Source organism: Dermacentor andersoni, chromosome 2 (genome assembly GCF_023375885.2).
Source record: "Dermacentor andersoni chromosome 2, qqDerAnde1_hic_scaffold, whole genome shotgun sequence".
In the NCBI taxonomy this organism is placed as follows: Eukaryota; Metazoa; Arthropoda; class Arachnida; order Ixodida; family Ixodidae; genus Dermacentor; species Dermacentor andersoni.
This window is the reverse complement of record NC_092815.1, coordinates 130,746,992-130,771,972: the sequence shown is the minus strand read 5'-3', so window position 1 is coordinate 130,771,972 and position 24,981 is coordinate 130,746,992. Positions and strand designations below refer to the sequence as shown.

The 24,981-nt window shown below is 44.3% G+C and overlaps 1 protein-coding gene across 1 annotated transcript in view; it reads right to left on the bottom strand.

Annotated features, from left to right (window-relative positions):
* LOC126540740 (activating signal cointegrator 1 complex subunit 2) overlaps positions 1–24,981 on the bottom strand; it is a 72,074-nt gene that overhangs the window by 31,899 nt on the left and 15,194 nt on the right. The window contains exons 5-13 of the mRNA XM_050187585.3: positions 22,041–22,155; positions 20,734–20,931; positions 13,214–13,446; positions 8,934–9,014; positions 8,347–8,454; positions 6,810–6,890; positions 4,409–4,483; positions 3,580–3,673; positions 1,568–1,774 (exon numbers count right to left, since the gene is read on the bottom strand). Of these exons, the coding sequence (XP_050043542.1) occupies positions 1,568–1,774; positions 3,580–3,673; positions 4,409–4,483; positions 6,810–6,890; positions 8,347–8,454; positions 8,934–9,014; positions 13,214–13,446; positions 20,734–20,931; positions 22,041–22,155 (1,192 nt within the window). The remainder of the gene's footprint in view (positions 1–1,567; positions 1,775–3,579; positions 3,674–4,408; positions 4,484–6,809; positions 6,891–8,346; positions 8,455–8,933; positions 9,015–13,213; positions 13,447–20,733; positions 20,932–22,040; positions 22,156–24,981) is intronic.

The window sequence follows — 24,981 nt, the reverse complement described above, 5'->3', positions numbered from 1 at the left end:
AAATGCAACTAGTCCCAAGGAATGCATTTACAGAAGTAACGAGCAAGCATGGATGACTGCTTCTATGTTTGAAAACTACACGCGCCTTCTGGATAGACGATTCGACGCAAAGAATTGGCAAGTGCTTTTCATAATTGACAATTGTCCGGGCTACGGGAAAATCGACAAACTCAAGGCGATCACTGCGGAATTTTTGCCTGCAAGCACAACCGCGGTACTGCAACCAATGGATCAGGGCGTCACTGAGACCACCTGGAAGCAGTACCACAAGGCTCTTTTGCAGCGCATGCTCACAGCGTATGACGCCAGTAAGAGGCAGAACACTGACTGGCTTGGTGCGATCCATTTGCTGAACTTTTCACAGAGAGAACTTGCCCCTTCGAAAGTCGCCAACTGCTTTGAGCACGCCAGCTTTTACCGCACCGTTGTCAGTGACCCTGACGATGAACAGCCTGATGATGACCGGACTTGCTGCAATCTGGACTAGGCTGTTCATAAAATTGCTGGCCAAGAGGTTTAAAACGACTTCGAGACATTCGCGTTGGCTGATGCTGCTGCTCTCGTCTCGCCCCCACGACGGATGCGGAAAAAGTTGACAGTGTTGGTGGCCCCAACGAGGACGAAGAGCTGGCAGATGACGAGCCACGTGAAGGGCCTACTATGGTGCAACTGCGGGAGTACCTATGCCTGCTGCAAAATAAAGTTGAATAGAAGGGTGGTGACCACCGCCTTGTGCAATGCTTGACAAATTAGAGCAAGGGTTGCTCGCGCTCTGTAAAAACTTGAAACAGCCAAAGCTCACTGCCTTTTTTACACCTGAATAAAGTTTCGCTTCAGTGAATACATTATATTTTGACTTCCTTGCAGTTGTGGCACAATTAAAGCTCGACTGCTTTAGGTTTTCTCGAGTGGTCGCCTATATTGAATTACCGCTGATAATGAATTTTTTTGGTGTCCTGCTGACTTCGTCATAATGAAGGATTACTGTATTTTTTGTTGATTATGCTCATTCTTGATGAGTTTTGCACATTTAGATAGAAAATAAGCAGTTTTATTTCTCTGCATTTATATGTCGTGTTCTTAAAGGTTTAAGCTCTTAGACAGATAAAATGGCTATGTTATTGTCTATTGCAATTGGAAGTTGGGTTCTCCGATGCCTTACACACCCAGCACATGAATATAGCAGGAGAAATTCGCACTGTTTGTACTAACTTCTGGTTAAAAAAAAATAATTAAATTATGGGGTTTTACATGCCAAAACCACTTTCCGATTATGAGGCACGTCGTAATGGGAAATTCCGGAAATTTTGACCACCTGGGGTTCTTTACCGTGCACCTAAATATAAGTACACGGGTGTTTTCGCATTTCGCCCCCATCGAAATGCGGCCGCCGTGGCCGGGATTCAATCCCGTGACCTCGTGCTCAGCAGCCCAACACCATAGCCACTGAGCAACCACGACGGGCTAACTTCTGGTGTATTCATTGGTAATAGAACAGAATAGCTGAGACAAACATGCTGTCAGAGGTAAAAGAAAAGCAACAAGAAATATGAGGTGTCTCTCAAACCTTTAGGAATGCCGGTGAGAGATCTGGGAAGAGTTCTGTCAGGTTTAGAATTTCCGATGATAGTATTGCTGCTGGTTCCCCACCACAAGCCCCTAGCTCCTCTTCTGCTGGACCAGCCTTGCTGGGCTCGGCAGCTGCTGCCACGGCCCCATTAGTGGTTTGGAACGCAGGAACTTTGGCTGTTTGCCTTGGGTTGGCCGCCGCATCCTGCTCGTGGCACAATGGAAAAGAAAATAATGCCCGTGTGTTGGTAGAATGTGAGATAGTTCAACCAAGATGAAGATGTAACCTGTCTTTGCATTGAATGCACAACAAGCAGCAGGCAAAAAGCTCATGTCAGTGTCAAGCCTAGGGCTGGTAAGTCATCCATATAACCAAGCTAAAGTGAGTAGCAAATGAGGTACAAAATGAAGGCTAGAGAAGAATGCCACTGACCCTTGAAGTGGTCAGTTGAACTGATGTCAAAGGGCAAAAGGACGACAAGACAAAGACACAGATGAGTGTTCAGCTGTTTATTTGACAGTCAGTTGATAGTTCAGCTGTGTCCTTGTGATCTTTTTTACCTCTTTTTTGCAGTTAAGTGGTTAAACTCACTTTAGCTGTGTACCAAGGAGCTCAGCTGACTCCAATCAAGCTAATAAATGTACTGGCAGAAAACACAAGATAACGAGAATGAAAGCATGACACAAAACACCTACCAATGACAGGTAGCAAGGTGGGATGCAAGGACCTCAGACTCTGGAATGACTATTTTTTGCAGATGCTAGCAGGACAAATCAGTCGCAGAAGAGAGACTGCTTTTTCCAGCTCTTGCTACCTTCCATTTGCCAAGCAGCTCAAATGCCTTTGCTAATGAGTCTAATCCTTGTGAGAAATGCCTTGCAACCAAATCCATGCAACCTAACACATGTAGTGATCAAGAGTAGTTGAACAAGTGGCGTGTCAGATTGGCCATGCCTTGTTGATCCCTTCAACTTAGCAGGATGACCATAGAGGGCGACTCACGATCACTTTTTGTCTCCACCTTCCTGCGAACCTCTGTTCAGTTCAAAACACATTAAAACTTCTTTGTGGGCAAGTTGGTGCATACTTGACATAAAAATTGTTACGGAGCAAACACATGCAACCACAAGGTATCAAGGATGGGACACAAGCGCTGTTGACGGATACCTTGTGTCCCGGTGCTTGTGTCCCGTCCTTGATACTTTGTGGTTGCATGTGTTTGCACTGTAACAATTTTTATGTCAAAACACATGTAATGAATTTCCATTTCTGCTAGCTTTAAAGAATGAGTAAAAGGCACTTTTCTTCCAAGTGAATCCCTTTTCTTTTCATGCACCACATAATAGAAAAAGGGTGCATCTCGGTGGCTACGATTTCCATGTTCGCTCAAGAGGCCACTGCCAGAACATAGTCCGGCCTTACACTGTTACTACCACTAAAACACAAACACAAAAGAAAGAATGGCAGCGCTGTGTGTACATGCTGCCATTGTTTCTTCTGTGTCTCGTTGTGCAAGTGCAGGTAGAATATATGAAATGGGCCTGCTAAAGACAATAGCTATGGCACGGGTTACGTCTGGAAAGCTTTCTTATCGCTATAGAACAAAACAAAGCAGCTCCAAACCAAACAGAACAGCAAGTCGTCATATTGTGATATTCATTATGATGGGACGTACTTAGTGCATTTATTGCCTTAGGTGTCAAGCTCAGTTCTAAAGTGTGTGCCATGTTCAGCAAGCTTCCTTCACAGAAAACCAAAAAACAAAGTGCACTATACAATTACTCTGCAGGTACAAATGTGTTTCCTCCAAAAGCGATACCCACTGCATATGTTTGTTGATCGCAGCTAGTGCAGCCAGTTCTGTTTGAAACACCCAGCCGAAACCCAGTGAGGGTTTGGGCTGGGGTAGAACAAGGGAAAACTCAAGAGCAAATGGGGAGCTGTCGAACCTGCTGAAAGCACAAAACAATGTAAGCTGCTCCCCCACCACGCAATTGAGACAACAATACCTGGGCATTCAAAAGGTTGCTGGGCGGAGCACTGCCCAGCTCAGTGTAGATGGCGCTGATGCTCTGAAGGACGTAGAGGGTGCGTGTGTTGTCTCTGAGCAGCAAACAGCAGTCAAGGAATGACCCTCACACGCGAGTCAGTTGCACAGTGTGCCTCTATTGTTGTGCCAGAATGAAATGAAAACACGAGAAAACAAACCAGAAGACTCATTTCCCTCTCTGCATTCACCAGTGCGCGTAACACAGCCCAATTCATTCACGGAGGTTTAGTTCTACACCCACAGCACATTTTGGTGTGTGGTTGCGGCAAAACCAAACATATCAATGTCAAACCAAAATTAAACCATAGGGACTCTAAAGCAAAGCAGTAAATAAGTTTAGAGCGATATTTTTTCAAAACTCTACATAAAGTGAAAGCAAAAGCTGCATTGACATGAACATTGACATCAACTTATTTTTGTCGCACCAGTGCCTTATCCTGAAATATCACCCCTTCCGTATTTCTTCCTCGAAATGTGGCTAAACATTCCTTCAGAACTTTGCAGTATAAGGGAGCATAAACATAGTAGCACACACTGTTTGAATAAGGCCTTGCATAATATTGGTAGCTGGTGAGAGGGCTAACGGAGGTGTTGAAACAAAATTTTCTGCAAACCAACAGCACATTTTGCACATTAGTGATTGTGCAGAGGTGAAACAGTTTTCCAGTGATAAAAAAAACCTGTTGAATATTTTTCGTTTCTATTGCTACACTGAAACAACAAATTAATTCGATCACTACACTATCATCGAGGCAAGAACAAAAAACTGCGAGTCTGTAAAAGGATACACATAGAAGTTGTACTGCTCAAACATTCCAATATCTTCTTCAACTGGGTATCGCTGCTGGTAGGAAACTATGAAACTGTAAGAAAGCAAGCAGAATAACATAAACAACAGTAAAGAGCTTTGTGTAATAAAACTGTTAAAAAGCTTTTAGTTAATTTTCTGTTGTTGCCTAACCTACCAATTTTGAAAATTTGCATGGGCAACACCCTGCTTATCAGTGTCGTAACCATCGGATTGTGCTAATTTCAACTGGTTTTGAGCGCTCAACCAGCCTCGAATCCCACAAAGCTTAAGGTCAGACAACACGCATGTTTGCTAGTGCACGCTCACTGCTGGCCGCTCCTGGTTAGACGCCTTGGCAGACCATTGATAGTGATAGCACTTCAAAATGCGCGAGTTGGATGTGGCTACTATCCATCAGTCAAGCTAGCGAAGGACAAAGCCAGTTTGCACCACGCAGCATTGTCAGAGTGGAGCATATGAGCGCGAGCACGAGCTCAAGTAATGACATGCACAAAGCAAACGTTGCGCATATGCACTACAGTTGCATGTAGCTGGGGTCTGCTACGTAGCGTAGGTACCATGGCCGCCGCAACGAGTCCACTGGCTGAGCGCGCAGCGGCTCACTGAGACCAAAAGCACATGGCTAACATTTGGCACATCATAGGCAGCAAAATCAATGTAGCAGCACCTAAGTTAACACTCAAAATCAACTTTGAACTGCGTGCCACGGTGACATTCAGTAGGCAGAGCACTGTGGGCATGCCTCGCCCCACCGTAGCCTTGGCAATTCAAGGCATTGAAAAAGGAGAGGTAGCACTGTGATGGGCATGTTTGATTGCCAATAACTCCGCTTCTGCTGAATGGATTGAAGTACTTTGGAGCAATGTATTTCTGAAATAGCCTATTTTAACTACAAATGCATTTCTCCACTTTGATAAGAAGTGGTTCAGGGCCCCTTTAAACAAGACGGAGAAAAAAAAACACACGCACATACATTGTTGTTTTATTTGGCAGCATTTCGGCCAAATATAACATGCCCCGAGCAAACACGCACCCAATTTTTACGAGTTCAAAGTAGAAAACTAATGTAGAAACAATATCAGAGCTTCTAAACAAAGTAGAAATCTAACATATACCCAATGCTTTGACAAGAAAAATCTAGCATGCCTCCTATACTGGTAATCGAAACAAGATGGTATCAGCGAAATGTATACCTCCACAGAATCTAAATTTGTTTACATCTCATGTCTATTGTCATCACTCTCAGACAGCCCTTTATTGCTGTCTGTGAAATACAACACATCACTTTCTATATGGTCTGCATTAATTATTGACTCTGCAACAGTTGCAAATGGGATAGTGGCCCGCCCTTACACTAACCCCTTTGCTAGTTCATCCTCTGAAGCATACAATACTCAGGAACACTGAAAACAGTAAACTTGACTTTGCTGCAGCTGGCTTAGCATGTAAAATAATTTATCTTTTGTAACCAAAAAGTGAAGATGGAGCATTGGCCTTGCAATCCTAAACAAGAACCTGCTTCACCATATCGTGATGGCAATGGCGATGAATAGGGTTGACAACCGTCCCGAATTTAGATTGACAGTACTGACTTTTGAATAAACGTCCTCACTTGACCCAGGTGAGACGCCCAAATGTGCCAATTTTTGCTTTTTCGCTACTGAATAACAATCAATAAATCGGGCACAAAAAAAGTTCTTGCGCCAGAACTATTTTTAAGAACAGATGCTAGCCAATAGTAATGCTGAACATATCATTAGAGAAATCACACAACCAATGACAAACAGCACTTGCGAATGAAAAGCTTTGTGCATTTGATTCCAAATTACTTTTTTATAATGCCTGGCATCTCGGTTGCATATTCCTCTCTTTTGTATTCTGTTGCACTTTAGTAAGCATAAAGGTAGTTTTGTTTTTTGTCATGGTTCTAGTTACGTTGTAGACACTAACCATTCACAGTACTTCAACTATAATGGTAACAAAGGCTAAGATAGCCTTTAACCAGGCTACTACTGCAGGTTTCTTGATGTAAATTGTGACATGACAGACTAAAAGAATTTGTGCCACACTGTTGCATTTATGGACCGATGGCTCCTGGCAGTGACAGAGTCAGTCATCGCTAGCAAACTAACCAGAGTCGAATTAATGAAAATCCACTGCATTTACAATGACCTTCAGAAATTTGAGACTTATCTTTTCCTCGTTTTAAAGCTAAAGCTTTCAGCTAGTCTCTGAGAGAGCTTATAAGGATGATCACATGCTCTGAAGATGATAAAATGATAAATAAGTATACTGTGGGTTTGGCTTAGTTCGTAGCTTATAAGCAATAGCAAAAAGAAGAAAAAAAAAACTTTGTGGCAGCTATAGCAAGCACTCACTGTTTTTCTGTCAAGCAGTCACAGATGACTTCAAAGAAAGACTCGATGTAGGGAATCTCTTTTCCAGACTGCTTCTCTTGTCTATGAAGCAAAAGAAAATGTGGAAGAACAAACATCACAACAAGCAATAAAATGAGCCTTGTGACCAAAGTATTCTCACTGCAGCTAAAACAAAAAATATTTTCTAAAGCTGCTACAATGGCATTTGTTAAATTTCCTAAGCCTGACCAACGAAGAAAGTTTGTGGCCAAGCTGGAGGCATCACATCCACAGGGTCCAGTCACCTTAACCACAACCAAGTTGTCTTCTCTTCCACTTTATTCTGTTTCACGTGGAGTGATTTTCACTGAGTGACTTGGCGATTTTTGCCACTCTACGACCTACGCACGGAACATTTCATTAATAGCAGCTGCCAACTATGCTGTGCAATGTGAGCAGCAGCAAAATTTTTACTGCACCAGTCACTGCATGTGAAACAGCCTCTCACTTCACTTTCCCCAAAAGGGATGATAAACAGATTTGGCCTACCTCTATGAACAAGCTAACTGTCCAATTGGGTAGGTCACACCTGGCTGCGCCAGCCAGCATAGTGCTTCACAGTGAAAGTGCGAAGTGGAGGCACTAGTGTTTTGCATGCCACGAGCAAGCAGCACATAAGTATAAGCACAGCCAGGCATGACACTTCCGAGATTGCAATCTCAGAGGGTGTGCCAGCACAGTTAGCTTCGCCAGTTACACACCACAGCGAAGGAGAGGTGTGATAAGACAAAACAGAAGTGCTGTTTGTGCTTGGCCACTACGTGCATGATTATGCGTGGTGGTGAGAAAGGCCAGTGTTGCTTTACACCATATTCGACGCAGGAATCTAACTGCCCAGCCGAATGAGTGCCGAACCTGGCAGAAAGCAATATGTGTGGTGCACATCAGTCAATATTTTTCACTGCTGAAGACAAATCTAGTCTGTTATATCCATTGCCTGGAAAATTTTACTTTGTTACTATGAGGTTTTAAATACATTGATCTCTACGGTATTTCAAGAGGAATTGCATTTAGTTCGACATATCCCGTTTTGTTCCCGTTTTAGGGAGAAGTTATAAAAGGTAGCATACTTCGTTATATAGAGAATTTCGCTACATATATTGAGGTTTAACTGTACTTCCATTAAAACAGAGGTGTCAGACTCGTATTCAGAATGTTTAATATTCACACACCCATAACAAAGCTCCAACTATTTTCAATGCAACAGTTTTTGTGTGGTGTCACCCAAGTGTGCGTGTCTTGCCCTAATGCTACAAGGCTCTTATTGTCAGAGAAACATACAAATGAGGTGCTTGTAGTTAGGTGACAAACATGCAGAATACATCTTCAACATGAATATACCACCAGCATTATAAAACATAAAGTCAATGCACCAACAGAGCCCACGTCATGTCAAAAATATATAAAATACATGGGAGGTATGTTGAAAATAGAATCCATGCAACTACTGCCTGTGTAAAGACACGCAAAAGTGCCTGCACGGTATATCCCGACTTACCCAATCTCAATGAGTGGCTGCAGGCAGGATTGCTGAAGCAAGGAGCGGAAGACTTTCAGCACACACAACTTGGCATATGACAGCCGCTTCTTGATCATTGAGAACACCCTGCACGCACACACACACAGACAAAACAGTTAATGTCGCTCAAAGACAAACTATTCAATTTTATTTTATTTTTGCATAAGTATAACTGCGCTGAAGCAGAATTCATTGGTAGAACAGCCTACGATAAGGCACAAGATATTTTGCAACACGGCGTGTTGTCAGCCCAACTGCAAATGGCGGTGCAGTTGGCCTCATCAGGACAAAAAGTGACCATGGTACGCACTAACCAGGAGGCATAAGTTCATATACTATGGCTTAAATGGCCAGCCAATACATTAGGCTTTATGAAGACTTGGTCAGGAATTTGTTTTAATGTTTTAACCAATAATGTGTTTGAAGTGAGGACATATTCATGAGGTTTGACTGTAAAAGCACAAACACACATGCAAGAAAGTTCCAGCTGGGCACTTTCACTACCACCAGAACTCAAGGTTTAGTTGCAAACATAATGCTGATAAAGTATCGAAAGAACTGCTTACGGTTCAAAAGACTTCAACCCGTTCCGACGTACAAGCTCCTCTTTCAGTACAGGAAAGGTGGCATCAAAAAACCTTGCTAACCTGCAAACAAAGTGAACCAGCTCAGTTACACAATGCAGTGGTAATGCACGCTAATCCAAATTCTAAGGCAAGTTAAAAGACAACAATTCAAACAAGGAAAACGCCTTTCTCCATTCAGTATTTGCAGCAATATACAGTCAAACCCGACTATATCGAACCCGTTTACATCGTATTATTCTATATATCGAACAATTTCTGGCCGCGGTATAGTTACAATGAGTATATATAGCAACAATTACACTTACATCGAAAAAATATTGCAGTGACTCCCGATATATCGAACGTCAAGCGGCGGACAAGTGCCCCCAGCAGTTGGCTTTCCCTCGCGGTAGCGGGGAAACCCGGCGGCGCGGCTCCATCCAACTGCTCTCCCTACCGTGACCGCGCTGCAAGGGCTGTTCGGGCGAGCCGTCGCCACTCCCCCTGTCGCGCATAGTGAAGTCTATTATCCTCCCTCTTTCTCTACCATCTTTCACTTCCCGCTCCCTCTCCCCTGACGACGCTTCGCCGTGCTCCCTCACGGGTTGCAGAATCAAGCGTCCTTCCTTTCTTTATGCCCTTCACGACACAGGACACTACTACGTGCGCTCCTGACATTCGCCGAGGCTGTCGGCCTCGCCGACCGCCTTTAGCTCCATCTCATTTCCGCGGCGTGCTGCTGTTTCTGGTGCACTTTCTCTCCCTCTACTTTCATTCCCTAGCCCCTGTGCAGCGCGGTTGAGGTGTCCTCTGCTGAGAGACAGTTACTGCGCTGCACTTTACCCCAACCTTTCCTTCCCATCAACAAGAATCTCCTTCTCTCTCTCCTTTCTTTAGATCACTATCTATCGACACTCCCCAGCAAAAAATGATCCTGGCCCGCCTACAGCGCTTGCTCAGACAGCCAATTAGAGGCTCTTGTGTGCTCTTCATGCAAGATGGCGAAAGTGCGAGTTGTCTGGCTGCTTCTCTGGTTTATCGTGTTTGCGCCTTGTGGGCCTTCTCCCGCAGTGTTGCCGTGATGAAGCGGCAGAATTCGCCTTTCGTCGTGAAGATCGAAATCATAAATCGCGTCGAACGCGATATCCCCGCAGCGTGCAAGATACCGAGGAGCACTCTCAGCACGATTAGGGCTAAAGTGGTCAGACTCGCAACCCGGTGCCCATGGCGCCCGACGCGTACGCACGGCCGTGTACGAGGCGTTCTTCATACGTGCCGGTTTCCGCGTGCTCGGTGATGACTGTAAATTCTGATGAATGCGACGAAGCCGTTGCCAGTGTTGCCGAAGTTTGGAGCGAGCTGTCAAAATTTCCGGGACATTCGAATCAACGGTGGACGAGTTTGTGAGTGCAAATGATGGTGTCGCGACGACGGTAGATCCCGAAACGAAGACTACATCGCCGACATCGTACCGAGCAAAAATGAAAGTAGGCACGTTGAGGAAAGCAACTACGGTCCTTTGCCCACATCCTCCGAAGTGATTGGTGCACTCGCATTAGTCCGGTGCTTCTGCGCGAATGCGGAAGGTTGCGGCCTCAGCTGCTCGGACTCCTTAGACAACGTGGGGAAGTGCGTGCATCGCAGGCAGCGAAATTGCCCAAGCAGAAGAAAATGCAGGACTAATTTATGCGAAACTAAGCTAGTTTCGTCAACAAAGTGATTCTATAAATGGTGTGTGCTTTTATGACATCCAATTATTTAGCAGGCTTATATCGAATTATGCTCTATATCGAACTGATAGGCGTTTTTTTGCGAGTTCGATATAGCCGGGTTTGACTGTACTAAGCAAGGAACTCTGCCAAATCAATGAGCTTGCATCCACCTCAAAATTTCCACACTGCTCTGCAACCACAGTTAATGCAATGAAACCACTGGCATGCTCTTAAAGGGGCCCTGCAACACCTTTGCTTCAAGACTGAGAATGCACTGGAGTTGGTGCAATGGCCTTCAATGAATACATTGCCACAAATTTTTTGCAAAGGACCTAATGGTAATGGAGATGGAGATAGATAATGGAGATGGAGAGAGTGCAATGTTTACTTTCCTCATCCATTCTCAATCCAATGTTTCTGTCCAGCTGGGGCAACACCGACAGCAATGCCCTGTCTACCGCTCTTGTCTTTCCATGGTGAACTTAGCCAACTTTTTAAGATTGGCATCTGATAAAGGTGCCAGAGAGCAACAAAGGAGTGGTGATATGTGCCACTTTCCTGCTCGCTGGAAAACTGGAGGAGTGTGCATTCATGCTCTTTTGCTCACGAATAACTCATGGTGATGAACAATAGCGTCTACAAGTTGTCGCGCCAGCATCATAGTATAGGAAGCCTCGAAAGAAGCAGGAGAGAGCAAGGAATCTGCTGTGCGAGATTGTGGGCTCCCTGCTGCATGGAGCAGAACAACATTTAGTTCTGGAAAATCTGTTCTGCAGAAACTCATATGGGTTGCCTTTGTAGCTTCGTGCTAAGGCAAGTGGATGACTGACTTTCTTAATACATTGAACTCGCATATTCATGGCACCATTCTCTGCAGACCACCGATGTTTCTTTACCATGTTAAAAAGTGTTTCAGTGCCTTTTTAAAATGCATGCTGGCTTCCTGCCTCCTTTGTGAATGAAGCCACTTTCAAGAGGCATGGAACAAAGTGGAAGACTGCTGCTTGTCTCAGATGTTTATAGATTACAGTCACAACTGCTTCTACAAACCCTGATAAAAGGGAATTCTCAGTTAGTAAAACTGCTATTCCATAACCAAGAAGTGTCACATGAAGCCTCCGAAGCTCCACCAACTTGCAACGTCCCAGTCATCGAGCCAGTATGGTTATAACAAACAGAATTACGTGTGTTACTGTGACAAGACAGCCAACTGGCATGTAGACTGAGGCACACAAGAAGTATTTCTAGCACACACGTACAAAGTTTGCAAGAGAGAATGTTAGGTGCAGCAAGTGCTACCTGCAATCTTCAGGAATGTCAAATTTCAATATTGCCTACACCTTGAGCTCTGCATCAGTACTTGGTGTTTCAACATCAAGTGTTTTTCATCAGGAGTTCAACACCAAGGCAAAGCAGGGGATACCCACCTTTATGTGTGAACTGTGTAGGCCAAATAAAATCTCGAGGCTCTGTGTCAAGTCAGAAAGATAATTCCTTCTCTGTTTCAAAAAGCTAGTGCAAGTGCCTGTATCACCATAAATCTAAATTCAAAACAGAAGAAAGCAAACTACAATGGCACGTTAAAGAACCCCAGGTGGTCGAAATTAATCTGAATTCCCCTGCTACAGCGTGCCTCATAATCACATCGTCATTTTCGCATGTAAATTCCCAGAATTAAATTTTCTTTTAAACTAGAAAGCACCTACAGATTGTTATACATAAGTACAAAGTGGTAGCATGATGTAACCAGCATCAGTAGTGTGTTGGATTAAAGGGGCCCGGACCACTTTTTATCGAAGTGGAGAAAGGTATTTGAAGTCAAAATAACATATTTCAGAAATACTTTGCCGCAAGAAAGTACTTCAATGTGTTCAACAGAAGCAGAGTTACTGGCACTCAAACACGGCCTCCGCTGTGCTCCTGTTTTCTTCAATGCCTCGTACTGCGAAGGCTATGGTGCAGTGGGGCATACCCAAAAGCAATCCGCCTTCTAAATGTCACCGCGGCACGCAGTTCAAATTTCATTTTGGAATTTTATTTTGGAAAGGCACGCACAGAAAACGTCGCTATCCTGTCGGTGCTTCACACAACAAACCGCACAGAAATTATTTTATATATGAAGAAAGGGCGCGAAAAAGTGCTGCCCTCCTCTGGACACAGTGCGAAGTGCACTTATAAAAAAGTTTTCGAAAGTTCAGCAACCAACCCAAATAACTGGCAAACACAAGGACACATGCTGCCTGACATCCGACCAGAACGAATATATTTTCATATCTTGGAAAGGGCCCAACACATGACCGTTAAAGTTTAAAGGTATCTGTCAACACTTTGTCATCTTGTGCTGTTGGCATACTGTGCTGTTGGCATCCTGTGCTGTTGGCATCCTGTGCTGTCAACGTCCTATGCAATGTTTCCCATGCAAGCATCTGCATTCGGAGGCCGAACAGCCTTAGTCATGCAGCACAGGACTACTAGGAAAAAGTATCTCTGCTCAATGTCGTGCAGATATGGTGAATTATTGGCTTTACTGTATATAAGTTTTATGGTGCAAGTACAACTGCTCCTCACCTTGGCCCCACATTTTCGAGGGTGAAGATCTTGGCGGCTGTCGGGTAGACGTTGAGAAAGGTTGCCAAGGCAGCAGCAATGTCCACTGTATATGTGATACGTTCAAGCAGCTTCCAGAAAGGCATAAGGCACAGCTCTGAAAACTCTGCCTTGCCCTCGTCCAGGCGCCGCGGCATGGCCTCAAAGTCGCTGTCATCCTGGGACTGAATGGACTGCTCTGCCCTCTCAAAAGCCTGCAATGTTTGCATGATGAGTATACGAAAAGTGGCAGCAGATGCCTTTCATTACCCAAACTGATATTGATACTGTAATAATGCATGCTTGTTTAATTAAATACATAGATACAATAGACTGACTCCACCATAATGAATGTGAAAGAACCATGGAAAACTATTTGTCTAACAAGGGGCTGCATTCTTAGGAGATCACTTTTGAGGCAGGGGTCAGATGGAGGGAAGCAAAACAGAGAACAAGGTGGAGCAGGGGGGGGGGGGGGGGGGGAGGCTTTTCCCGATGGATACACCAGTGCTCTGGCGATATCGCCTTCATCATATGTACATAAAGTGAAGCTGACCCCAAATGTGGTCAATCAAGAATGCAGCTCCTGATGTGTACAATGATACAAGTACATTAGATTTATGATGAAATACTACACATAGGTATCCGAATAACTGAGCTTTCCAGACAGTTTGACTAAGCAGAGTTGGTTTTAAGAAGGGGTTTAGCTGAATCATTCAGATTTTAAAGAAATTTCACTTACACCAGATTGCTTATACCTGGGTACGGTAAAACCTCATTAATTTGGATTTTATGGGACCAAAATAAATGCCCGAATGTCGAATTATCGAGAGTATCACGAATACAATAAACAAATGCTTACCATGTCCACATGCTTTTATTTAGTGAATGAATCAGCAAATCCCATTTCTGTTTTGCACAAAATCAGTGTGAAAGCTGCATGCAATTCTTGTCATCTCTTGACTGATAAGTGCTCACAGCGGCAAAGGCTTTCTGACTTCCTTTGCGGCATGTGTTTTTATCCGAGACACACTTTCCAATCATGTGCACATCCCGATTACATTTTTTCAGTGAGCTGGTCGCCAACAGATCATCCATCTATCACAATGTAAAGCCTCCCATACACATTTTCGACGACCAGGTTAAATACCGCCCAACGTACTCTCCTCCTCCACACTCCTCCCTCGCTCACCGCCTCAGCTTGCGGTGTCAAGTGGAATTTACGCAGTCTCAACCTCTGGTTTTAAGCGGTACTGATGTCACTGCTGCGTAGAGGTGCGAGCGTGCAACAAGCGAGAATCCAGGAACCAGAAATCCCGGAAGCGGAAACTGCAGAAGCGGAGCTGGTTCGAGCGACGAATCAGGGATTAGTGGCACACGTAAAAAGTTGGCGCTACTCAGCAAAAGCAACGATGGCGCGTGAATGGAGGGGCTTCATCGCAATGTAGCCAACACGCCTCATGCTCAACAGTTTCTGCCGTGTTTGTGACTGAGTAAAAATGAAACTAGTGTTTGCTGCAACTGCTGCAGACAAAACTGCAATCGCTATCGACGTGATCATGGACGGCAACCACGCATTTTCGAAGGCACGTGGCCAGCGCATGCACGAAGTCAATGTGAAACTACTGCTTGCCGCAGCTGCTTCAGAGGAAACTGTAGTTGCCGTCTGCTGCGAGATTGAACTGTACGTCACAGCACCATCGTGTAGACATGTGCACGGCGTTCTGCTGTGAGCTATTTACCCAATATTCTGGTGATGAAACGCACTAACTGCACCAAACTGATCTCATATTGCTCTCCAATACCAGATTTTTGCTTACTTGAAAGAAAGTGCAAACTCATTCAACGGGGGACTGGCACTCAGCCACTCAGCCTCTGTTTCAGCACTTTTTTGGGGCTTTTTGTGCAAGTTTCGCTTGCGTTCCACGTACTCTGTTAATATTTTTGCACAAATTGATAATTACTGCATTCTCTGCAAACGTTGCACTGGTTTAAAATGTCTGCTTTCCTGTACACAGACAAATAAGCAAATTAATGCGCGCTACATAACCAACTGTATGCATCAAAACAGTTTCTTTTTTATGTGCTGTGAAATCAAAACAGTTAATGAGTTCAAGTAAGCAAGCTGGGCTACTATGAGTGACAGTACTTTAGTAGGATCACCAGGTTGCTTCAGACAAGAATATATATATATTTTTTTTTGGCAACTCCAGAATTGGTTACTTGTGCTGGCTACACTGTCCAAATAAACAAAGATGTATATGACATCCAGGTTCACGTCAGCTCTCTTCACGTTCACGTCAGTTCACGTTCGCTTGGTGCTGCGCTAACGTCTCTATTTGTGGCGTATCAAGGTGTTTCATGGAAGCTGAAAGGGTCCTTGCTGCCGATCAGATTGGTCTCAAGAATTTCAGTGACAAAATTATGGAAATAGTTGCGCTGTGCGTGCAAACATCCGGCCTACCTAGCGAGCCACATCAGATTTTTTTTTAAAGACAAAAAGCCTTCTAAGCGAGACAGAGGTTAAAAAAAAAAAAAGGGAAGTGTTTGTACGTAGCAAACGAAAGGTGCAAGCACTTGTTTGCAGCGTTGCTCCACTGCTACTGGTATGATACTTGACTGTTTTCAACCTTCACAGGCAACTCTGCAATGTGACTCGTGTTGCAGTATATCACATATAGCACCTCATAATATATAGGCAGTAACATCTGTTGTGCTTTCAGAAGCTAAATAAGGGTATTCTGCACTGACAGAACGAGGCTAAAAACTGCAGCGTTACCTGGTCAGTGTGTCTCGGGATAAAAACAAATGAGAGTTTTGTCTGCAAGTTGGGATGCATCTTTTTAGTTCGCTGATATGTGTGATAAGGTCATTTGCGTCCAATGATGGGCACTTGTTCATGCTCTATGTACTCAGTGTTCGAGGTATGGCCTGGGCGTGGGAGTACAGCAGACACGTGCCCCTCATAAAAATTCTCAAACCCAGCAAAATGTGAGAAGTGAATAACAAGCAATCAGACCAAGTTAAGTTTGTTCCAACAGGCTTCCAAAATTTAGTGAGGGTTTTCTTTTGACAAAGTCAGTTGTATTAGTCTAAATGCACGACTTGGAAATGAATTGAACCTATTTTAATGGAACTTAGCTGTGTGCACAGTGTCGGAAAGGAAACTGGCAACACTGCGCATAGGTCGAATGCTCCAAAGCTGTAACAAGCGCTGCTTGTCATTGGTTCTAAATTTTTGGTAAGCAAATAAACTGACAACTTACCGCGTTGAATGAGAAAACAGCATCTTCTCTTTGCACCGCTAAACTAAAGGATGCTATGAAAAAAATACGTCGCCTCGCAGGATAACATGCGACATAACCAACTTCAGACATTCCAAGGTATTATTCCAGTTACTGTGCCTGCAGACAAAAGTACATTAGCGATAATATTCCTGCTACTTAAAGCCTTAGTAAATGTAATGCTGAGGCAGAAAACTATAAATGAACAAAACCAAATGAAGCTTAAGCATACATCACTATTAATTTTTTGAAGCGCCTGCCTAAGCAAAGTACACACCACAATTTGAAACGCCAGTAACACACAGTCGCCGACTGATTTTTCGGACTCCAAAAATTCGAACATACTTGATTATTCGATCTGCTTTGCGGCACTGCCATTCTCCCCATAGACCATAATGTATAACAACTGCCGTAAGTTCAGACACCTTGCAACCTCTCGTCTGATTTTTCGGACACTCCATGAGCCAATTCGATCGAAAGCACCATGCACCGACTCTGACTGGTGCATGGTTCGACTTGCTGAACGCCATTTGTGTTTTGAACGGAGCTTCCTTGCTGCCCCACAAAGTGGCGCTACTGCAAATCCCCGCTCATCATCGTTTCTGCCTGGTTCGATAGAGTAGCTACAGCAGTTCCGGTCTCAGCTTAGTAAGCCAAGTCAAGACAACCCAGCAGCTCATTTGTTTCTTTCTTCATGCACGACGCTGCGAGTAGACCATGTTTTTCATTTGTGCAACTGGTGTCGGCGCGACAGCGTGGTGGTGTTTGCTTTGTGTGCTGTGTCGAGGTTGTGGTGATCCAACGCGGCATACAGAAACATCGCGTCAAGTGTCTAATGTCGCCGACAGTGCCCGCGCAGACTGCGCTGGGGAATGCCAGCAAGCGGGTGCCGGGAGGCCTAGGATTTGTCGCCTTCTGATGTGCTCCCTACTGACGCCAAAAATGTTCTGCGGAGACCTGCGCAGTGGTTGCATCGCGATTCTGGACACAGTCTCATTTGACAGTTTCACTGGTGCTGACACTGCTGTACTGACATGCACAGAACTTGACGACGGCGAGCTCATTCGTGTCAGGATTGGGGGCTCAATCCCATCGCTCGTGATCCGTTATCAAGATTGGAGTCGGGCATGAATTAGAAGGTAGCTGGCCCATGCCGTCGTCCAACTTATCCACACTGAGGACGATGATGAAGGGAAGGACTGCTTCTCATCGAGAACGAGGAATATGGGTTTATTTACAGTATTTATATCAGTCTAACATGACTGCTCGAGAAAGTACATCAGTCTAACATGACTGCTTGAGAGAGAGTCTCTCAGTCTAACATGACTGCTTAAGAAAAGTGTGTCGAGCATCCGCACAACAGCAGTTTTTAAACACTCGGTCCTCCCGCGATACAAGGCGACGCGAACGTTCGTTTGGTGATCGCAAACTAGCCGCCTCTCCGCAGGACGGTCTACACGCACAAAAGCACACACGTTCGAAGGTCCGGAACCGACGTCAGAGGGGCCCCGTAGAACTCGGAGCCGTTCCGGGTAGCACGTTGGGGAGTTTGGGAACAATAGTTGGCCCGCCGAACTCATTCCGTCACAAAGTCGATTTAGTCACGGTGTGGCTAGAAGTTGGCGGCGACGCTCCCGGAATGCTGCCGTCACAGTCGCAAGTGGGTGGCAATCTTGCACTGCAGCTCGCCGCTCTTAACAGCGCTGGGATGCTGCCACCACAGTCGCAAGTGGGTGGCAATCTTGTACTGCAGCTCGTCGTTCCTAACAGCGCCGGGATGCTGCCGCCATAGTCCCAAGCGAGTGGCAAACTTGCACTGCAGCTGGCCGTTCTTAACATTCGTCATGTTTCTGCTGCACCACCGGACGATGACTCCGAGTCGGAAGATGACGCACCATGTGCTATGCTGCCGCCGCACGCGGAGCGTGTACAAGCAGTGACTGTGCTATCAACCGCCTATAGTGACCGTACGAGCCGGAATAAGTGAGTGAAAATAAAGGATTTCTTTTTTTTTCATCTTTATCTGTTTTTTCAGACACCTGTTTATTCGGACATTTCCGCAGTCTCCGTGAGGTCCGAATAAACGGTCGGCAACTATATTTAATATAAATCAAAAGACAGCAATGCCCCACTTGCCGGGAAGAAGGAAGTCGTCCAGATTGAGGTGTTTCAAACAAACTGGTATAGTATCAGTCACCTTTTCCCAACATGGAAGTTTCTTATCCAAGTCGCTCTCTGATGCGCGTCGTCTGTTTCTTAGTGGAAATGATTAAATCATACATTGCTGTCTTTCTATCGCAATGACATGCATAATAGTACACAACAAAATTGTTTCAATATCCGTCTGTTTTTCATTTTACGTTTTGCGTGTGGCGCCATCACAACAATTTCAGAATTACGAGGTATTTGCCACATGCTGTGATAGGACACCTTCTTTTGCTTCAAGCACGAACCTGGATTGGCTGTTTCTTGGCACCGCCACTACGTGGCAAGCATTTACTTGGAGTTGCGAATAGCCATTGCACGGTTAGTATACGCTTGCTACAACCGCTGCTGATGAAACCGCAGTTGCTATCGATGCGATTATGGACAACGACCAAGCAGTTCTGTAGGCATGCAGCCAGTAGGAGCATCAAGCCAAACAAAACTACTTTTTGCAGCAACTGCTGTGGATGAAACCACAATTGCTATTGACGCAATCCGGGACAGTGACCACGCGTTTTGCAAGACGTGCGGCTGATGCGTGCACCAAGTCAATATGAAACTACTGTTGGCTGCAACCTCTGTGGACGAAACCCTGGTCACTATTGATGCAATCATGGATGCTGATTACACAGTTATGAAGACATGTGGCCAACGTGCTGTTAAGTATGGTGGTAAACCCAAGAATAAAGGCTATAAAGGCACAAACAGGCACGAAGTGTTCAGGCATTCCTATTGTTAACATATTATTTCTGCTGATGAGTACGGTGAAGTGGACTTCGCTACTTCATTGCAGTTCAACGCTAGTGTTGTTTTAGTTCTTTTGCAGCACACATTTGCGACCCTCCCCACTTGCCAAGCGCCGAGAGTTGTCCGAATCAACTGATGTGGGGCCAAATACAGTAAACTCTCAGTTGTACGAACGTCGGTTTCGCAAATACTTCAGAATAACGAACTTTTAGAAAATCCCGGCAGTTTTCCTATGCATTCAATGCAAAGATCTTTCAGTTAAGCGAATTTATGAATAACAAATATTTGAGTTCAACGATGTTCTCTGCTTTGCAGCGCTGGTATAGCCGATGCCAACCACCACCAAATCGCCCCTCCAGTGGCGGCTATGTGCAGTGTGACCGTGAGCTGGTTACCTGTGCTGAACTATCAGAACTAGAAATTGTTTCAAGTGTTTGTCCCGAACAAGAAGAGTATGACGAGGAAGATGCAATGGCAGAGGCAAATTCAAATCCTGTAATTCTAGCCGAGGCTGCAGGATGCCTTGGAAAGTTGCAAGGCTTTGCATGTCAGCTGCAAGCTATGCCAGAGGAAGTGCACAAAAACACAGGCTCTCTGGACAGCTTTTGTTACTTCTTGCGCTTGAAGAGCAGCAGTGCAAATGAAAATTATATATTTCTTTCAAAATAAGATAGGCAGCAACGTAACTGTTATGCACTTCGTATATATTTATGTACACAAATACATAAATTGTACACTTTTGACTCGATGTCTGCTGTGCCCTATGCTGTTCCATAGTCTAGTGAATATTCAGTTTAGTGAACTTTCAGTTTAGTGAACTTTCAGTTAAGTGATGCATTCCCTTGGGTCTGTTGAAGTTCACTCCAACTAAGAGCACCGTACATCCAAACTTTGATTGCATTGCATAATGCTTATGCCTGCCAGGACCAAAGGAGAAGTCTAAATGATCCAATTTTCAGAATTAATGAAGGTCAAGTTGACGAGGTTTTACCGTACTACCAGGTGCTTCAGTGAAGACTCTAGGTAATGTGTGTGAATAGGCTTTTCGAGATAGAGGTACGGTTTCTTCAGAGCTCTGCTGTAAGTGCTGGTGGACGTCAGAGTATCAATAGGTCAGACTTGGTAATTAATCTGCAGTCACCTAATTATCTTTCTCTTCTCAACCGGCAACCACAAAGTACAACACCCTCACCCCTGACTAACATGTCCAGCTTTGCCACCACCCTGTATTGTCCCTTCGCTTGCTCATTCTGCTGTGGCACTCACCATGAGCATGGTGTCCTCGATGTCCTTCAGGTCTGAGCTGTACTTTGGCTGGCAGTTCATGATGTGTTCCACCATGCGGCAAACCAAGTCGTGGTTTGCTCTCTCGAACATTACACAGATGTCGAAGATCTTGGGAATGTCAAAGATGAAGTTTTCGTAGATTAGCTCTGCAAACTTTTCCTTGTCAATGAAGTTGACCTGCAAGTGCAAAAAATTGTTTATGCACTGGGCCAAGGAGTGTTGGTAGTTTTGAAGTTAATCCTTCCAGCTATCTGACATTGTCACACGTTCCCCGAAAGATTTCTTTCTTCGAGGCACACAGTTCCGATTACTGTGTTCTACAACTTGTCCGTGGGCCATGCGCCGTACGCCTCAGTTTCACTAACAACTTTTTTCCAACTGCACTAATTTTTCACAAAATTAGTGCTTGTCACAATCACTTTCATTTGCATTTTAACAAGCATGCATGTAATTTTTGTGGTTGGTCCTTAATAACTGCCAACACTTTGGCAAATGTACAGTACTTTTATACAGCGAAACCACAATATTTACATAATTCATGAGCATGAATGCCTGCATGCCTTTTCTCCGCGTGTCATACCAGCCTTGAAATCGAATCTATTTTGTTTATTAAAAGCAAATTTCGGAAAATACAGTTACTGAATTTTTATTAGTGCTCTTACTCCTTTTCTTTGTTTAAAGTGAAAAATGTGAAAGTAAGCTAGATGTTTAAAAACTACATTTGGTATTTTACTACATTTCTCTTTCCAAACACTGCCCTTCTTCAATTACTTTGATAATGTGTGCTTTTCTTAGATATTAAGCAGACCCTCACCCCAACCACAAGTAAAGGAATTTTCACTGCACCAAAGCAGCCCAAATACATGAAAATACTTTGAAATCCGTAATGTCACACTGCTGTAGGGGCACTGGGATTTCAGCGTGAAATTCTAGAAGTGGACGTTTGTCCTGTTTCTCTTTAGTAATCGAACCTTTGCCACAGGATTAATGGAAATGGTGTTCTGAAAAAGCACTATAGCACTCCCCTCCAGCAGGCTGAGGAGACCTTCAGATTAGTCACCACAAGAGGATGAAGAAAACAATGATGCACAGTTCCTGGTGTGTGCAGGAGCACAACATGGCTGGCGGATTGGTTCCGGAGAATGAACGAGTAGACAGCTTGTCCTGGTGTGCCTTTCCTGATATACTTTTACTATTCTAAGCTAACTTACTGTTTCTTTTTAGTGTCCTCTTAAAGCAAACAAGTTTGAAGCATTAAGTTTTCTGCATTAGCTGGCAGCGCTCACCTTGGACTCTTTATTCGTGGAAAGACGAAGGTAGGCTCGGAACACCAACTTATGCACTCGTTCGTCAGCCTCCTGCATCTCCTTGGTGATGGTGTACCGGTGCAGTCCTGTGTACCTGGGTTAAAAAAAAAAAAGAAAAAAAGAGGTTAAACTTAGTGACTGCAGCAAACTAAGTGTTACAATAACGCTCTTTCACTGCGGTCTCATTTATGCTTACTACACATTGCCCTATTGTGGAGTAAACTTTGCAACATGCAAGCATTGTGGGTTGAGACGCTGTTACAGACACACATCTTTTACTTTCTTTCATTTCATATGCCAATAAATGCCTTTCTACAAATGATATTGCTTGTTATCTACCTGCGTGTTATGTTGTTTTGATGTCTAGTTGCCGCTGCATACATTGCAGTCACAGTCTTCACAATAGCCGGTGACCAAGACTTAGTCAAAACAATCTCCACTGAGCACCTTCATCTCACTTCTAAAGTTTGAGAGCATTATATAACCTTCTCGATAAATGCATTATGAACGCATGCATGCATGTGTGCATAGAAGCTTTTACCTGGAGGAATCAAAGATGACCTCAGGCATGTGGGGACAGAACTTGTTTCGCATGGTTTCATGAATAAAAATTTTAAGTAGCACAGCTACAACAAGCTTATTTGTTTACTCTTGTTGCGCCCTCTCATGCATGGCTGTTATGTGCTTCAAATTGTGCACATACTGTATACATATGAATGAGCACCGCTAACATGGCAAACTATCTCCTCCGGTCATGAATTCTGATGGACTGTTGATAAGTGTGTAGAACCCACATAATTTTACTTGAAGGCACTGCAGATTCCAGTCAAGTAAAAAAAAGTCAAGGTTGTAGAATGATCCGTCATACATTTTCTAGGGAGTCCTTGTAATTAGGATAACTAAATCTTGGTTTTGTGTGCTAGTAGTTATGTCGCATTTTTTTTTTGTAGAGTGATTTGAGTCACCAGGGTGGGTATTCCGTAAGAGTTCACCTAGTGGACTGTCCATTTCGGCCACTGCTGATTGGCTCGGGCCGCTTGTTTCCTCCTCGCTCGTACAGCTGCATCCAATCAGCAGCGGCCAAAATGGACAGTCCACTAGGTGGACTCTTACAGAATACCCCCCCAGCTCAGAGCACATGCACAAACGAATTTTCAGCTGCGGGCACTAGGAGGAAGGAAAAGCTATTCCTTTCTTATTGCTGGTGGTACACAGCATGTCGGATAGCCTGTCAAACATGGTAATACCTTCAGTAAAGTAGCCATAAGCAACAAGACGCTGCAGCTTACAGGACAAGGAAGTCATATTACTGGAGCAAAGGGTTCAATCGACCCAAGGTTCAATGTCCGTGATTTCTTTCCTTGCCATCACTGAACAGAACTACTATACTCCATTTCATACTTAGCGGGCAACACTGCAAGAAGCTATACAAGTAATGCAGTCATAGAAGTTTCATTCCATGTATTTTGCAATGCAGCTGTTTTTGGTCCATGACACTTTCTACTGAACTGCTGCATTCACTTGTATAACAAATGCACGCCAACCTCCCCCACCTAATGGTCACTAAAAAATTAGCATTTTTTTTCCCCGCATAATGATCACACTTGCAACTCGGCACCCCAAGTAGTAGCCTGGCTTCGATTTTGACAATGACGGCCGACCACGGATGCCGGAAGTCTCTAGCACAACCTATAGTTTCAGCAGTTCCTTTCAGCACTGTGGAAGCTACAAGTGTCCTCGACCAATTAGGAGAGCAAACGCATCTTAAGGGTGCCTTTCGTGCCTTGTCTGCTAGCAGCGACCACTGCTGCACAAGCAGCGGCAGCATCCACAAAGACTCTGCAAGTGAGGAGTGAGATCAGTTGTTGCAATAGCAGCACTGAATTTCACTCCAACATCAATAATGTGTGTGTATTCAAGATACAGAATAGGAGGAGGGTTGTGGAGATGGAGGATTCAAAAGACGCTCAGCCAGCATGTAGTATTGCCCTCATAGCACGAGATAGAAGCGCCATCTTTCGATCCCTGTTGCAACATCCACTTGCACAGAATGCGCTTGCTCATTTACAAGTGCAGCCGTTTTCTTATAGTTACAGAGTTCATGCTTGCCCCTTTACTGCATTCTTTCCATACTGTTCCAAGCAAGTTCAATGCCAGCTGTTTCGTTCCTTTCGCATAAAAGAGCAACCCAGAACGATACTGCACAGGGTGAGTCTGCGGACACCATTTTCATGAAGGATGAAGCACTACCCAGGAGGGAGCCCTCCGTGGTAGTGTGACTGAGCTGAACACACATGTGAATGTCGCCAGTGTCAAAGCAACTGTTTGTACTTTTTAAATGCAAATTAATGTATATACAGCAACGTTGCATTCATTCTTCTTTTTGTTCATCGCACATTTTCACTTGAACAACTGGAGAACTATATTTTCAGTATCATCAAGCTTTAATAGATATCTAATTGAAGAAAGCAATGCAAAATCACACAAAAAGCTGCAGCTCAAGCCTGCAGAGGCATGTCCAAGTAAACAGCTGCCAATGAGACCACTTATTAAGGCTATTTAGCCAAGCAAGGGGCTTGGACAGCGCCAGTTTTGCACATATATTCAAAAAAAATAACCCCTCCCCCCTCTCTCTCTTTCTCAAATAATTTTCTTTTCTTTGGTTTCTTTATTATGTGCTCTTTCTTTTTGTACAGTAAGTGAGATTTACGGTGTTCTGTTTCTAAAAAAAAAATGCTGACGCTGTATCCCACAGCAATTCTGGATCTTGCCACGACTGGCATCCCCGCTTCTGTGATCTGGAAAGGCTTTATATGCAGAGGTCAACAGTCCATTAGCAGGACAAAAGCAACATTGTCAAGATGGGTGATGGCATGCCAGCCACTGAACCGACTTTCTCGTTGGTAGCTGAGCCATCCGT